Here is a 16,339-nt window from a genome sequence, read left to right on the forward strand (position 1 = left end):
TTGGGATTGTGTCCCAGCAGAGTTCTCTCCTCTCTCCCTACCCTCCGTCTACATCTCAACTTTCAAACTGTTTAAATTAAGAATTAAAATGCTAAAAAGGGGTGAGCGGACTCAAGATTTTCTGTTTCAGGCTGGGCTTGGCATAAATTTCAACGCTTGGGTCTAGAGCTATATGTCTGAAACTGTCACTGTTGTCGAATGAATGCACATTATGTACTTTATGTGTCAATGTATGTTCCTAAAAGACCTCTGCAAGCGAACAACATATCTCGTGTCCATAACAAGTTTGCTAGTTTTTGCCTAAACAATCTGACACAGCAATTCTTTAACATAATAAGAGACACAGGACACTAAACATGTCAGTATTTGCAAACATGATGAGGTGTCTGGCGTCTCAATTTACTGCTCACAATAAAGTAAACTATTTCATATATTGGCTGGAACTAAAGGCAAAGATATTTTTGAGATCATTTTTCGGCAATCTTGGTCAAAAGGTTTAAAAACCTATTTCACATGATCTATATTTTTTTTAAAGAAAGGTATGACGAGTTCTATACTGTTCCTCTTTTGTGATATGGTTTGATTTTGTGACAACCATTTCATGATAGTGTTTGTAATGTTCCTTGTCTTCCCAGGTCACAGTGCAGTGGACATCACCAAGGTGGCCCGGAGGCACCGCATGTCCCCCTTCCCCCTTACCTCCATGGACAAGGCCTTCATCACTGTGCTGGAGATGACCACCATCCTGGGCACTGAGATCATCAACTACAGAGGTGAGGAGGACAGGAACCCTGCACATCTAGCAAATCTTCTTCACACCCACTTAAATGTCCTCAGTGTGTTCATCCTGCCCCTTGACACCTTCAGTTCACCTTCTCTTTATGTCTACTGGCACCTTTTAGACTGCAGTGCACGTGCTGGCTAAGTACACATGACAGCATGGAAACACCCTGAATCAGCAGTCTGTGTCACTCACACGATGCACGCACACACACATGGACTTCATGGCTACAAGGGCACGTAACATACAAACCTTTCCGAACGAGCCATGTGTCGTTGACATTTATTGCTCCCTCAGATAGAAAAGACTATTTTCAAGTCATTGATCAGAGTGATAGTTACTTTTAAGCTGCTATAATCAACATGTATTAATATTCAGTATAAATGTAAAGGGTCACACCTAGTGACCACAGGAAAATTGACTCTCCAGTTTCCCTCAGATTTGAGGAGCATTCTAGCATCTTTCAGCTCATTGTTTTGGTGACTGTACTGTTGTGGTTACTTGTCATCAGGTTTAAAGTGAAATGGAAAATAATTACGATACTTATGTTTCATTACAGTCACATGGTTACGTTGCAGGTTACGTTTTTTTAAGGTTTTACAAATTCACAATGCCACATGGTTTATTTATTTCTCATTTTACAACACAGGGTTGCACAGTGCACTGTACCTTGTAGCCCCTTCACTACACACACATAAAACATGTACACCAACACTTCAATTGGAAGAGAATAATATAAAAAATGTATAAAGTTACTTTTGGATAAATTCAACTTGATATAATAACATTTGATGTGCTGAATGCATCTTTGTAGTTGTATTTTGTTGAATTTGCATGTCGAAACAGACAGGCGCGATACAAACATACAGAGAGAAGTTAGTTTAGCATCCGTGGGTCTTGTAAGCCTTCTGGCAGAGTGGCCTATGCGCCTGCGGAGGGTGACACAGAGCCAGGCTGACGGCCAGAGGGGGAAACACACTCTTTAATTCATCTCTGAAAATGGGGTAGAGAGGATTGGGGGCAATAACACCCTGCAGCGCACATGACGTTGAGATGAATGATGGTGGAAGGAACAACACTTCTCCCAAGTGTAAAGTGATGTTTCATGTTCTTGGGGAGGGAAGGGAATTTCAGGATTTGCAAGAGCACAGCTGGGAGGAAGACAGTGGGGTAAGGAGGTGAGGAAGATGGGATATGAGAGATGAAATATTTAGAGAGAAAACAGCTGGACCAGATCCCCTGCTGGATTTAGAGGGGTCTGCACGTGGGTGAAGTGTGTGAAGTGTCATAGTTTGTTGATGGGTGCATATCATGAGTGTGGAATTATAAGGAGCTATGTCTTATTTTATCATCATAATGGTGTGATACACAAAATAATCTGCATTGAATGTCACACTTTCTTTACTGTTGTGTTTTTGAGAAAGTTTTGTTTGGTAAGAAAGTTAAAGAATAAGAAGTTCTTGACAGTGTAATATCTCAAATCTGTATTTCCATGAGATGAAACATTTAAAGGAATCGTTTAATGTTCCATGAAATATACTTTAACGTTCTTTCTGAGAGTTGGATAAGAAGATTGATATCACTCTGGTGTCTGTACGCTACATGTAAAGCTAACACCATCAGCAGGGTAGCTTAGCTTAGCTCAAATACTGGAAACAGGAAATAAGCATTATTTCCAAAATGTCTAAATATACCTTTAATTCCCATCAATCTGTGAGCAAGAATATGTTGTATATATATATATATACTGCACATGGAAGTATGTGCCTTAGTTTATTTCTTAATACATACGTATTCCCGTATTTATTTAGTACTTGTATATAGAACCAATACAACTCAGCAAACGTCTAATAAAAAGAAGTGCAATATCTTACTGTTTTCACTGCACTTCTATTTATCCTATATATTTTATTCTTTTTTATTTGTATTACAGTTTTATAGTGTGTGCACGGTCATGATTGCTCCCTAATTTCATTGTACTTTGTGCAATGACAATAAAGGAATCCTATATATGTAGTCAGGTACTGTATGTTTAGCATGAGTATGTAGGCGCACATATGTTTACATCACGACTGTCTTCTAAAATTTCAGGTCGTTTCTAGAGAGACAAGTGATGTCACAATGCCCCTTGATTTAATGATCATAATTGAAGCCTTTTTAAAACCTGTGCTTGCTGGCAGTGATGTTTTTTCGCAAAGCATCTGCTCAAACACATATTTCAGCTTCGGCAACAAGACATCACCTTTTGTTCTATTTTTATTCACAACTCCCCTTCAACACATGGTTTCAACAAGCTGTTTGAATAGCAGCTTGGATGCAGTCGCAAAACACATCAACATCTCGGATGAAATGCTGTCGACTTAAGAAAGATGTAAGGAGCGGACGCGTCCAATAGGCACGCGTGTCTTCTTCGACGGCCGAGATGCATTATTTACAGCGGCTCGTTATGACTGCCGTAAGCTGATGTGTGTACGCGTGTGTGTGTGTGTGTACTTGCATATTTTTTCCCCTTCAACACATTGATATCAAAGCTTAGATCTTCATATTAACGCCCACATAATCACAGCATAAAGGCTCTCACAAATGCTATATATAGCCACACAGCAGCTTATGGTATTTTTAGTGCCAGGATTTTTCTCCTCCACCCACTCTGCCTCTCTGTCTGTTTCTGTCTTTCTTTCCTTCCCTCACTCTCCGTGAGCTATTGTGTGTGTGCCGAGTCTATGCTCTTCTCACAAGGATGTTTCCTGAGTGTTTTTAAGTTGTCTGGCTGTTTAAGAAATGTGAATCGCGACACTTGCAAGCTCCCACTTGTTGTTCGGGAATCAGTAAAGCTGAAAAGGAATAAGAGAGTGTGTGTGTCCGTGTGTGCTGGTCAGGTAGTGAGTCATGCAGAGAGATCCTGATGTGCGGTGTCACACTCTGTCTCTCTTTAATTACACACACACCTCCGGCGCATATGCCTCTCTGTGTCTTCATCTGAATCAGATGCACTTTCTCCCTCACCCTCTCTGCCTCTGTCTCTCTTTCTCTCTCCAGCTGTCGCTCTCTCCCTCCGCCACCCTTCGCCCAGCTTCTCCTCCTCTCCTCATACCCATGTTCTTCCTCTTCTCCCACAGATGGGATGGGTCGAGTCCTGGCTCAGGACGTTTATGCCAAAGACAACCTGCCACCCTTCCCTGCCTCTGTCAAGGACGGTTATGCTGTGAGAGGTAAGCATTGTACATTGTGGCAGGTGAATTGAAAATAAAGTCCTGTAGCTGTTTTTTTTTGTTTTTTTTCATTAGATAGAAAATGTGAAACAACTGATTAAACATTCAAATTAATGTTTCGGCCTCAAAAACATGTCATTGTAAAAGGAATGGACAGGCCAGTCCAGGTTAGCCAGAGAAGCTGCCAGCGATGTCCAATTTCACTTCAGTAATTATCACCATAAACTAATTTATACTTTTTATGTACACACATATATGCAATATTAGGTGCAGCTGAGTTTCTGCTCATTCGGTACATTGAGTCCCTAAAACTAGAAATAGAAAAAAATATATATATTTTGAAGGAGTTTTTATTGTGTTTTTATCTTTAGGAACATTTATGAACACAGTTGCACCAGCTGTTTGTTCAGAGTGCAGCCTTTAGCCTGACTATAAATGAAGGGTTTACTACGTGAAGACTTGCACATCACTGAATAAAAATAGGTTCCATCACACAAACCATATCTAACACAGAGATTAGTTGCCAGGTTGTCTGTTGCTCAGCTAGCTACCTGGCAGAATGAATGTTAGCTTGTTATGTGAACCATTTGACTAAAGACTTAAAGAGGTAATGTGGAATATGGTTCACACTTCTGACCTGACACTTGATCAAAATTCTGTTTAGTAGTGACACAAACATTTTATAAAAATAATACAATATACCTCAAATGACAGCATTGCATGCCAATAACTTATCCTAAACACATCGTCATGCATTAGCGCATAGACAGGAAGGACATTACACATAGACTTGGTGATAGATTCATGAATCACCCAATCCAGTTTACCATCTCTTGTTTTTTCTTCAGAGTAAGTTGCAGAACATAAAGCTGGAGAACTAACCAGGCCAGTGTGTCTTTCCTCCTGTACAAATGACCTGATTGTCCTAGTTTGAGATGAACAGGACACTGGGGCAGTGGAGAACTGCCTCAGCAGCTTCTTCCGCCAGTGTGTACTGAGGAGAGATTGAGTCTTTGCATTGTGGGACATGGAGGGGGCTTTCCTCCCTATCTGCCAGGTGGCGACAAGTTACAAGAGATACGGGGTTTACCTCTGCTCAGAGAGGTTGGTATCATTCCTATGGCTGCACTAACTCCTTAGAGTCAGGTGAAATCCAGGTAACGTTATGTTGCCTTGTTTTGGTGAAAGAAATCAGTGGCGGGGCGCCCTGTAAAGCGTTGAGGACCCTGTTAACCTGGAGAGCAGTGTGGCAGCTCAAAAGCTCTTGCATGTGACACCTGCTGTTGGCTCCTGCTGATGGAGGAGGAGGAGCAGAACGCCACAGGTCTCTCTGGATTTTACGCGGCTGTCCTGAGGGCCTGGCGTCTGCCGAGGCGTTCGTGTGCAGATTTGAGAGATTTTAGTGACTGTGGGTGTGGAAGCAGCCAATAACCGATTGCTTTCTCCAGAGCCAGTGCGTAACAACAAATGCTTGTCATCCAGTGTTATTTGTTCATGTCGAAAAAAAAGAAGTGGGGAAGCGTTTAATCCTTTTATTAAGATATGTTAAACCATGAAATTTAAGTCACAACGTTTTTCACTCACCAAGGACACTTTGCAATGTCAAAGGGTGTTTTAAAGTTTGAATTGGGTTTTTATTTGTCTTGTGATGAACTTCCTTCTTGGTCCTGTTTGTTTGTAAAAGAGCAGATATGAGGAGCACATATTCTACTTTCCCATTGGCTGAAACAATACTGAAAGGGATGGTCTCTCTTCACGCCTCAGAGTGGAGGGCATTATTTGGAAAAAGTGCATAAGAGGAGGGTTTGACTGTAATTAAATCTGTGAGCCCTGCAAGCATTAACAATACTGTGTGTGTCTGTTTTTAGATGTTTCATCAAAGAACATCAAATGTCTTCCTTCTCTAATCATATGTTCAATCTGTAGCCCACTGAAATAAAATGACTCAACTAAATGACACACTCCTACACGCACACACACTTTCAGCTGCACACACGTGTGATGCTGTTAAATCTTTCTTTTATTTTAGCGGCTGACGGCCCAGGCGACCGCTTCATCATTGGAGAGTCCCAAGCTGGAGAGCAGGTTCGCGCCCACGTTGACACTTTAGACACACATGCTTTTTTTTAGCTAACAAAAAGACCCTCACACACACACACACACAGTAATGCAGTCACTGTCACGCAAACACCCACTCAAAGGCATTGCGTATTTTTTTAAACTTTGATAGGACAAAATATACGACTGAAGTTAAAGGGTAAACTCTGTCTGTGTCTCCGTGCAGCCCACCCACACAGTGATGCCTGGCCAGGTGATGAGGGTGACGACGGGTGCCCCTATTCCATGCGGGGCTGACGCTGTAGTCCAGGTGGAAGACACCGAGCTGCTCCGCGAGTCTGAAGACGTAAGCCTAACTTCTGGTCTTTTACCCGATGAAGAGGCAGGAAGTTGTCAGAATCAGGGCTGTGCTCAACTCAACTCAACCGTAATTTAGTTTTGACTCACATTTACCTTTATAAAGGGATTCGTCCATGCCAACACCATAGCAAATGAACACAGATTCTGATTGTTTGAAAGAGTAAGTTGAGCCCAGAGATGAGCGGCATACACAATGCATTTTGGTCGAGTATAGACCAATGAAATCTGAATCTGTTCCATTTGATGCATCTGACAGCTGGTTTATCTTTTAGGGCACCGAGGAGCTGGAGGTACGAATCCTAGTACAGGCTCGCCCGGGGCAGGACATCAGGTTAGTGTGTGATGTGTTGGTTGCTATTAAGAAGCCAAAACCAGGAACACAATTTTATTGATCAAATACTGGAGATCTGGTGGAGGATGTCACCCACCCACCTTTTTGTTTGTAGGCCCACCTCTTTAAGCAGTAACAAACTGATAAAGGTGTCAGTGTGAAAAGGGTATTTTAAATGAAAACTGAAGAGACTGAAAGAATTATTGAAAGTACAGTTGGTTTATTTGGTTATGCTGCTGGATCCGTCATTTTGATCATTCTTGATATTTTGTTTACCTCATTACTGGTTATGGCAGTTCTTGTGACAGCAGGATATATATGCTCATTTAAATTGCAAAGTGCGTGTTTCAGAAGTCTTCACTTTTCTCTTCCTCGTCCTCTGAACTATCGTCTTTGCTGTCCCGCCCTAGGCCCATCGGTCATGACATTAAGCGTGGGGAGTGCGTGCTTGCAAAGGGCACCCACATGGGCCCGTCTGAGATTGGTCTCCTGGCCACTGTGGGAGTCACAGAGGTGGAAGTTCAGAAATTCCCTGTGGTGGCCGTCATGTCGACAGGAAACGAGGTAAGGGATTAAGAAAAACTTGCATGTCGACATTTTTATTTTTTCCCATTTTGGAAATGATACTCCTCGTGCACTCAACCCACACTGTATCTGTATTTGTAAGGTTCGGCCTCAGCTGCTAAAGGTAACGACAACGTGCCGTCTTCTCTGACAGCGCACCTCGTTCATATTTATGCACAATCAACATTGTTTGCTTTGACTGCGGACACCAGAACAACATTCAGAGCTGAATGCGCACTCAGCCGTTTCATGTGTGCTTTCAGTTGTGAAGACTGTGTTTATCTGTGACCAGGTGGGTTCTCTTAAACGCTGGGATCATATTTGTGCATTTTCTGTGTGACTGATGTGCTGTTTAAATTTCATGGGGTGTGTAACCTTCATGGAGATCCTCAGCAGACTCTAGATACCCATAACACCTTGTTCTCGGTGCTATGCAGATATATCTGAATCGTGTAAATCAGCCGAGAGTCACCTACCCCATGGCCACATTCCAAATCTATTAAGTGGTATATTGTCCTCGTCTCCCCTCTTTGAGCTAGACTGATGAAATAGAGGATTTGTCTTCTCATCTTTACACACTGTTAATTTGACCATCTAGATTTTGAGTACATTCTCTGTGCTAATGCTGCAGATGAAGAAAAATAGGAATATCTGTGCAGAGCTGGCTTTTACAACTGAAAGTATGCAGTATGTCTGCCCATAAACCCACTGTGAACCTGCTGAATTAGATGCATGTTCATTTGTGGTGTTGCTTTCCTTTTATAATTGCAGTAATTAGCAGTGCTTGTTGACGTTTCCTCAGAAACAGAAAGTTCCAATTTGTAGTTCTTCATTATGAAAAGAAGGGAGGTCAAAATTTATGAATGTAAATAGAAGACGAACATAATGCCAATACCCATTGAACCAGTTGAACAATTGACTTGGCAAGTTCTTAGTTTTGTCTGAAAGTAAGGCTGCAAATGATGATTATTTTTCATTTTTCATTCATCCATATTTATCTTTTGATTGTTTTGTTCAATTAATCGATTAGTCATTTATTCGATAACATGTGACAAAATAATGAAACATGCGCATCACAGGTTCCCAGGGCCCAAGTTGATGTCTTCAAATTGCTTGTTTTATTTTACCAATGGTTCAAAATCCATTCAAAACGGCAGAACCAGAGTTTGAATGGCATTTATTGCTCGATAAATAATTTGAACAATGAACGAACAATGAACATTCTCAAAATGTATGGCAGTTAATTTTCTGTTAATCGACTAATCGATTAATCATTTCAGCGCTATCTAAAAGCACATGCAACACCAAATGATCACTTTAAATGTCAGCCAGTGTCTTCTTTACCTCTCTCAGTCACTGTAAAATATTGTGTATTTTGGAAATTAAATTTCCGGCAATCAGTGTATTGTCCTATTTTTCACAACCAACCCATTTGATACCAAGAGCAGGCTAAGCATAGTAATAATATGAGAGTAATCAAAAGATGATTGCCTCCAACCTCCCTGTCAAGCTGAATAATTATCGTTATACCCACCAGACTTACTGCCACCCAAAAACATGCTCAGAATATTTTCTGAACAATCTTAAAGGCAGATATTTTCCTTACACCAAGTTGAAAAAGTACAGCTGTTGAATGATTAACAAGTGTTTCTGATCACTTCTCCCTGTGTGCCGTGGTAGCTGCTGAACCCAGAAGATGACCTCCATCCTGGGAAGATCAGGGACAGCAATCGCTCCACCCTGCTGGCCACCATCCAGGAGCATGGCTACCCCACCATCAATCTGGGCATCGTGGGAGACAAGTAAGCCATCATGTTGATAATGCATTTGTCACACCTCCAATGCTAGAAAACCACAGTTTAACCCCTCGACTAGACCCCAAGCAATTCAGAAGAATTTTTTCCCCTCACACGAAGATAAGCTTTCATTTGAATCTATCCAGCTGTGTGCATCGGCTCCGTGCAGCTAACCTGCAGATCCCTGTGTAACGCTTCTGAACAGAAATAGTCAGTCCTGCTGTGTGTTTAGTTCCATTAGCTGTTAGCTCTGTTAGCTGTATTAGTTGTAGTCAGCGCTTTGTTCAGTTTTGTCATTTTCAAAGTGCTACATTAAACTCAACAGAAACTAAATAAAACTCAGCAAAACCGTCTTGTTCCAACAAGCATCAACTCTGGTTTGGTCAAAATAAACACTTAATTCACTGAGTTTGATTTTTTTTAAAGTGCTGTGCATGCAGTTTTCCCCTGCTGTATCTTCTCCTCCCCCCCCCCCCCCCCCTGAGCAGCTGCTGAGCGGCCAGTTGAGAGTAGTGAGGAGTCAGCAGTCAATCACGGGCATAAAACCGTCAATTAAAAATACCTTATCAAAAAGTTTGAATCACTGCGACCACAAGAGGTCCCTGAGCATACAGTCGTAAATAAGAACTAAAAATATTCAGCTGATGGGTCCAACAGTATGCGAGATGAGCAGTGGACAGACACAGAGATGGACTCACACACTCACACACATGCGAATGACCAGTTACATAAGCTCCTGACAGAGTTCATAATAATGTTCATCATCTTCCGATACTACCTCCAAAACTAACTCTCTGTTGTCCTTTTCCCTCCATTATTTCCTCTTCTGTGAGTTGGTGGTTAACACGTGTGTGCGTGTGTGTGTGTGTGTGCGTGTGTGTGTGTGTGTTTCTCTGTGCCCCACAGCCCCGATGACCTTCTCAACGCTCTGAATGAAGGCATCAGCCGAGCTGATGTCATCATCACCTCAGGAGGAGTGTCCATGGGAGAGAAGGTATCATTGCAGAACATGAAGCGCATCCAATCATGGCATTGTCTTTTACTGACACCTTGTGGTGGACGGGGGGAACGACCATATTTATTTGAGAGTAAATGATGATAAAAGTACCAAAACTCAGATACTTATAACTTCTTACTTATTTGATTGTTTGGTTTTTATTTTATTTTATATTCCAGGTGATCTCCAGTACCCACACAAATGCAAAAGTATTTTAAAACTTTACTATTTGGTGAAGGCCAGATGTTTTTATTTTTTGCTCTTTTGTGTTTTTTGAATGTTTTTTAATTTCAATGTATTTCTTAGGACTACCTTAAGCAGGTGCTGGATATTGATCTTCATGCTCAGATCCATTTTGGTCGTGTTTTCATGAAACCAGGGTAAGAAAGTGACAACTTTGTTCTCACGCAACTTTTCACAGTTTATCAAGCGCTCAGATTAAATACCAGATGTACATTTACAGCAGTGTTGCATAAAACGGCAAAATGTACTAAAATGTTGTTTTTTCTTTTTGTTTAGTCTCCCAACAACATTTGCCACCTTGGACATGGACGGTGCTCGCAAACTAATCTTTGCCCTCCCAGGTAGTGTGTGAAGTTGAGAGAAAGAGTGATTCACTCCGCTGTTTCCGAGGAGGTGTTTCTCATATATTTCTCTCTCTTTTCTCCTTTCGCTGTCCTCTCTCTGTCCGTCCGTCTGTCCTAGGAAACCCCGTGTCCGCTGTTGTCACCTGTAATCTTTTTGTCATCCCTGCCTTGAGGAAGATGCAGGGCATTTTGGACCCTAGGCCCACCATCATCAAAGCGAGGGTAGGATGCACAGGGCGACCAGGAAAGCCTGACTCTCTGGCCAAGACACACAAAGTCAAAGTTCATCATCTGTTGAGGCCCTGGTGGTTACAAGAAGTGGGTTTTTTTTTCTGTTTAATGACCAGACACAAGGTCTCCACTGAGGTCAAAAAAGGTAGAAAGACCAGTCTCTGTATGCAAAAAGATCCTTTCTCTTCCCATATGTGAACATTTGAGTGTAGATGCAACAGACTGAAACAGAGAAGACACATTACAATTGCACTTAAGTTCCAGGGTGTATCGTTGCAGTCCATTGCATCTTAACTCATGACTTAATACTATTTTATTCATCCGTTTGATACATATTCATGACCATTAAGTTCTGCTTTTACTTGGCAGAGGAAGCAATCACGGGCCGACACTGACCTGAAGGCCTGCTCCCTGGTCATGAATATTCATAATTGTAGAGCAAGAAAAATCGTAATGATGTCAACAGCCGCAGATTGTGCCTCCAACTAGCATCATCAAGTGAGAGGTCTGGTCACTTGCCACCACGGGTGCTATCCAGAGAGCTATGTTACGTAACGTGTTGTTATAGAGCAGTTAGAAATCAACTTGAATGCATTACTGCCACTTAGTGGTGGGACCGATGGCCTGGAAGCACAGGTGTAGCCGGATAATGACCCTCAGCAGATGGCATCAGACCCAGGTCAAACTGGAAAAAACGTTGAGTATGGTTTAAAAATGCAAAAAAAAAGGTGTTTGACAGAATTTGGGTGGGCAGATAGCCTTTTACCCATGTTAATTATTTAGTTGATAGTCCAGATCTGGGATTTTTTCCATTTTTTTAGCCACAGTTACTGTGCTGCGTTCAAGTGCTGGAATAAAAAGTAAGATATCAAGGACTTCTCTAATTCTGGCAGAAAATCAAACCTTTACCACATGCTAAACAAACATGTAATGCGTCTAAAATCTTTGTGGGAATGTTTTGGCACACATTCACCCACTTCCAAGGTGCAGGGAAGAGGCCTGTCATGTGGGTCATGAGTCCAAAGACAGTCTGCAATCCATCATGAAACCTACTGTTACTTTAGTCTTTGTCGCTGCCATAATAGTGAGGTTTGCAACATCCGACGACACAATGAGTTCCAGGGTTCTCAGAAATAATCTGCCAATTTAGTATATGTTTCTGCACTATATGAAATTACTCTCTACAGTAAATATTTATGAATTACAGACAAATACCCACGGTGATGGAGAAAACTTGTTGACATACATCATTATAATTTACGTTGTATGTTATTTCTCTAGTTGTCTTGTGATGTGAAGCTAGACCCTCGCCCTGAATACCACCGCTGCATTCTGACATGGCATCACCAGGAGCCTCTGCCGTGGGCACAGAGCACAGGTACCAGCACCAAAGCCGGTACAGTACTGTGAAGGATTCTGTCTGACAGCCACACATCCCAATCAGACTCTCATTTCTTCACTGGTTGACAGCATCATTTATTTAATTTACCGTTCCCTGTCTAGCAAGTAATCCAAGGATTTAAAAAACAAAACAGATTTATGGATTTTTAGGCATGCCGTTTTTCACAATTATGAGTTCATAAAATACTCAAAATAAACATTCTGACTCACTGAATTGCAATTACTTCATATACACATGTCCCTCACATTTTTTCTATGCAAATATTTTGGTTCATTTTTGGGATATTTTAAAGTTGATATCTGTTCGAGAGGGCACCACGTGGACCAGACCTACCGCATCAGCATTTTGCTCCATGTTGTCTCCTCTCTCTCCTTTCCAGACTATCTCTCTCCTCACTGTCTAATAAAGGCAAAATAGCCCCCAAAAGAATATTGTGCACTCAGTGCATAGTGGCAGTTGTAACCTCAGTAGGCCTTCATAGGGGTAGATTGATTACATCTGTTGCTCTCTATAGACACACTGGAAGTGTATACATTATTCCACACCACGACCACACTTCTCTGCATTTGCGTTCACTGATGAGAGCAACTGGCCACTGTAGTATTTAAATATTAGCCAGTTTGACAATGAAAAGTATGATAACAAATGGCAAACTTAAGAGAATGTGTTAACCAGTTTAATAAATGACGGTATGAAACTGTAAAATGCAAACTCCCAATTTCCTTCATGGGTTGAATTCTTATACAAAATATGTTGTCCTCGCTCTGCTGCAGGGAACCAGGTGAGCAGCAGGCTGATGAGCATGCGCAGTGCTAACGGGCTCCTGATGCTACCTCCGAAAACAGAGCAATACGTGGAGCTGCACAAGGGCGAGGTGGTTGACGTCATGGTCATCGGCCGGCTATGATGTCATCACGGGGGGGACGGAGCGTCGGCGTCATATAGCGAGGGTTGGAATGGGTGGTTCACGGTGCATGTCCACATATCATTGACTATTCTGTAATATGCAACGGCACAGCTAGTTTTTATTGATTTGGATAACGTTGAGGTATAGTCAACATCTTGATCACAACCTAGATACATATGAAAAAAATTAATTTAAAAAGATTATAGTATTTCAAACAAAGAAAATATAACTTTTAATGAAAAAAATCTAATTATAAAAAGAGATTTATTCTGTAATATATTATTATGATTATTCTTATTATTATTATCATTATTCTTCTTATTATCATTATTATATTAAGGCAACTTCGTTCCTTTCATTGCAATTGCTTTGTGTGTTCAATGCTAGACCTTATCTATAGCAGTAGCATTTTAATAGACAGCTGTAGGTGCCTGCCAGGACAAAAAAAGAAAATTATTATTTTCTCATCTTTAGTGGAAAAAAATAATCAGTTTTTTGAAAATGAAGAAAACATTGAGGAAGACTCCAGATTTCCCATGGTGCTCAGCTAAAAGGAAGAGGGGGCACATCAAGACCACTTCCTCTTTTGAGCGCCCATCAAGGTGACACTTCTGTTTTTCTCTCATGAGTATGCATCATAATGGCTTCACAAAGAGCTTTGCTTGTTGTTTATCTTGTGAGTCTTGTTTATGTGCGCAGTGCCAAATGCCTGGGCAGGGAAGAGGTGATGTTGGGATGGGGAGGTGGGGGGGGCACAACCCAGTCTGCCCAGACCTTGAAGCTTCCTTATATTCACGGTGACCGGGTGTAAACTTTGCCCCAAACCCCCCCAAACCCCCAAGGGGCGAGCTTCACCTGGGAAAAATAATCTTTTATTTGATCAACTATTTAAGAATAAAAAAATGAATAAAAGAAGCAGCTTCTTTAAGTGCTGACAGCCTTTTTAACCAACTTCACAAAAAATGTACAGAAAAAAATAAGAACCATATTGTACAGATATATGTGACCAGCACTCCTAAGGAAATTATTAAGCAATGAGGAGACATTGAACAACGCTGTACTATAACATTTTCTGTAATGATATGAAACTGATGAAAGAGACTAAGATAATAAAAATCCTTGATCATTATGTAAAAAAAAAAAGTTCTTGTTGGGTTTCCTTTTTTAATAAAATATATCTAAAGAAAAAACAGTGATTTTCTTCTTTGGTACTAAGAGTTTGGTAGATGTAGCCTAAAGTTTAGAGAAGTGCATGAATTATGAATGAATGAGCAACATCTTACTTTCCATAGAAATCATTGTCGAGGTCCATGTGGATACAGTTTACAGGTGTGAATGTGTGTTAACTGCATTAATATGAAGGTTTTCTGAGATATACTGAGAAAAAAATCCCTCAAAAGTAAGTGACTCAAGCACTGTATTAAGTACACTTTCGAAGTACTTGACTTGAATATTTCTATTTTATCCATGTTTTATACAAATGTTGTATGTATTCCTTTCTCCACTGCATGTATTTTGTAACTATAGTTATTTTTCAGATTCACGTTTCACATGAAAAGCTTCTAAAATACAATGTTTGAATATGAATCCAATGATTTCCATCCTTTTTACAACCTCGTCCAAACTAAAGCAGTGTCTCGGTTGGGCCCCTTGTCAGAATGTTCTGTCTATCAGTTGTTGGCCTCTCCACCTTCCCCTCTAAACTCCTCACATGGTTTCATTTAAAGTTATTAGTCTCAAAGAGCTCTGTTTCGTCTTCTTTGACGGCACCTATGGCTATAAGCGGTACTTGCAGAGATACAAATTCTGGAATGTCACCCAGTTCATATTACTGCAAGAACAAGATCTTACAGCAGTGGGCCATAGCCTCAATTACCATTGTGTTACCTCATTTGGCAAAAGATAGTGATTTACAGACATTTTTTCAAATGGAAATCTTTGAGATTATTATTTTGAATAACCGTTCATGGCCCAAAGATGTCAAATCATCCAATATTTCACAAAACTGATTTGTGTGAATGAATATAAATTTGTATTTAAATAGTTTTTCATTGTTTTCTATCTCATTAATTGTCTCACGACCCCCCAAATTATTATCGTGACCCTTGGGGACCCGACCCATAGATAGAGGATACCTGCACATATTAGTTACGGCTAGTTTTAAGTACTTCTATATACCGCAGAACAAGTACTTAGACTTAATATTTTGAGTATATTTTCACTTCATTCACCACTGCTTCGATGAACAAAGAAACAAAGCTGCATTTGAATGAAGCACTGCAAAGCAAAGGGGATTTCTTTCTTTCTAGGAAGGTAAGTATTTAAGAAGCGGGTACTGGCAGGAGAAAGCCTAATGAGGAAAGGAGGTTAAGCGCAGAGGTGTCAGAAAGGATTAACCTAATAGAAAATACAGCAGGAAAAAGGCCGCTCCAGGCTTTGGTGTAGATATTTCTGAGGCTGCATGAGATTAGACAGTTTCTGTTCTGCTCTGCCAGGTGAAATGACAGTAGATCCTATTAGTTGGTGATGATTAATAATGCTGTGACGAGAACTTATTTAAATTCGTCTTTGTGAATGGGTTGGATGTAAAGGGATCAGTGTGGAGATGACTGTACAGAATAACGGCAAATACTCTCTACCCTCAATTGCAATACGTGTATTTTATTTATTAGAGGATACAGAGACATTGTAACAACAGGTTTGCTAAGCATTTCATCTGAGTTGCTCTTTGAGTTTCTAATTCTCCAAGAAATACTTCAACTTGCTGAGGCCATTGGGATACAAAATGAAATGGATGGCAGGATAATTAGTGATCATTTCGGGTCTGCATGCATGAGAAGGCAGGAATTGTCCCATCTCATTTGGCCAGTTCTTCTTTAAAGGTTTATGATATTTTCACTAAATTAAATATTCAAACCCAAATGTTTTTTTGTGGCTGTATAGCTGACCATTCCATCACATGGAAATCTTTCTTTTTATTATTGTGTGCATTTTAAGCTTGACATATTTGGTATGTTTGTGATCTTAGTGAAGTGTTGTGGGTTTGAACGATGTTTATCTTCATAGTTTGCACTGTTTAAAATGATGTTTTCATATAATGCATCGGTAATTAT

General features: G+C 40.6%; 1 protein-coding gene across 2 annotated transcripts in view; it reads left to right on the forward strand.

Annotated features, from left to right (window-relative positions):
- The window catches only part of gphnb (gephyrin b), an 80,910-nt gene extending 66,830 nt beyond the window's left edge, over nt 1-14,080 (forward strand). For both annotated transcript variants that reach the window (XM_079290388.1, XM_079290389.1), the window contains exons 10-22: nt 636-773; nt 3,901-3,993; nt 6,023-6,078; nt 6,278-6,397; nt 6,684-6,742; nt 7,153-7,306; nt 8,987-9,108; nt 10,009-10,096; nt 10,406-10,479; nt 10,619-10,683; nt 10,805-10,908; nt 12,199-12,295; nt 13,093-14,080. In XM_079290388.1, coding sequence (XP_079146514.1) covers nt 636-773; nt 3,901-3,993; nt 6,023-6,078; nt 6,278-6,397; nt 6,684-6,742; nt 7,153-7,306; nt 8,987-9,108; nt 10,009-10,096; nt 10,406-10,479; nt 10,619-10,683; nt 10,805-10,908; nt 12,199-12,295; nt 13,093-13,226 — 1,304 coding nt within the window. In that variant the 3' untranslated portion in view covers nt 13,227-14,080. The remainder of the gene's footprint in view (nt 1-635; nt 774-3,900; nt 3,994-6,022; nt 6,079-6,277; nt 6,398-6,683; nt 6,743-7,152; nt 7,307-8,986; nt 9,109-10,008; nt 10,097-10,405; nt 10,480-10,618; nt 10,684-10,804; nt 10,909-12,198; nt 12,296-13,092) is intronic.
- The last annotated feature ends 2,259 nt before the right edge of the window (nt 14,081-16,339 follow it).

The sequence above is a fragment of the Melanostigma gelatinosum genome (assembly GCF_949748355.1).
Source record: "Melanostigma gelatinosum genome assembly, chromosome: 19".
Taxonomy (NCBI): domain Eukaryota; kingdom Metazoa; phylum Chordata; class Actinopteri; order Perciformes; family Zoarcidae; genus Melanostigma; species Melanostigma gelatinosum.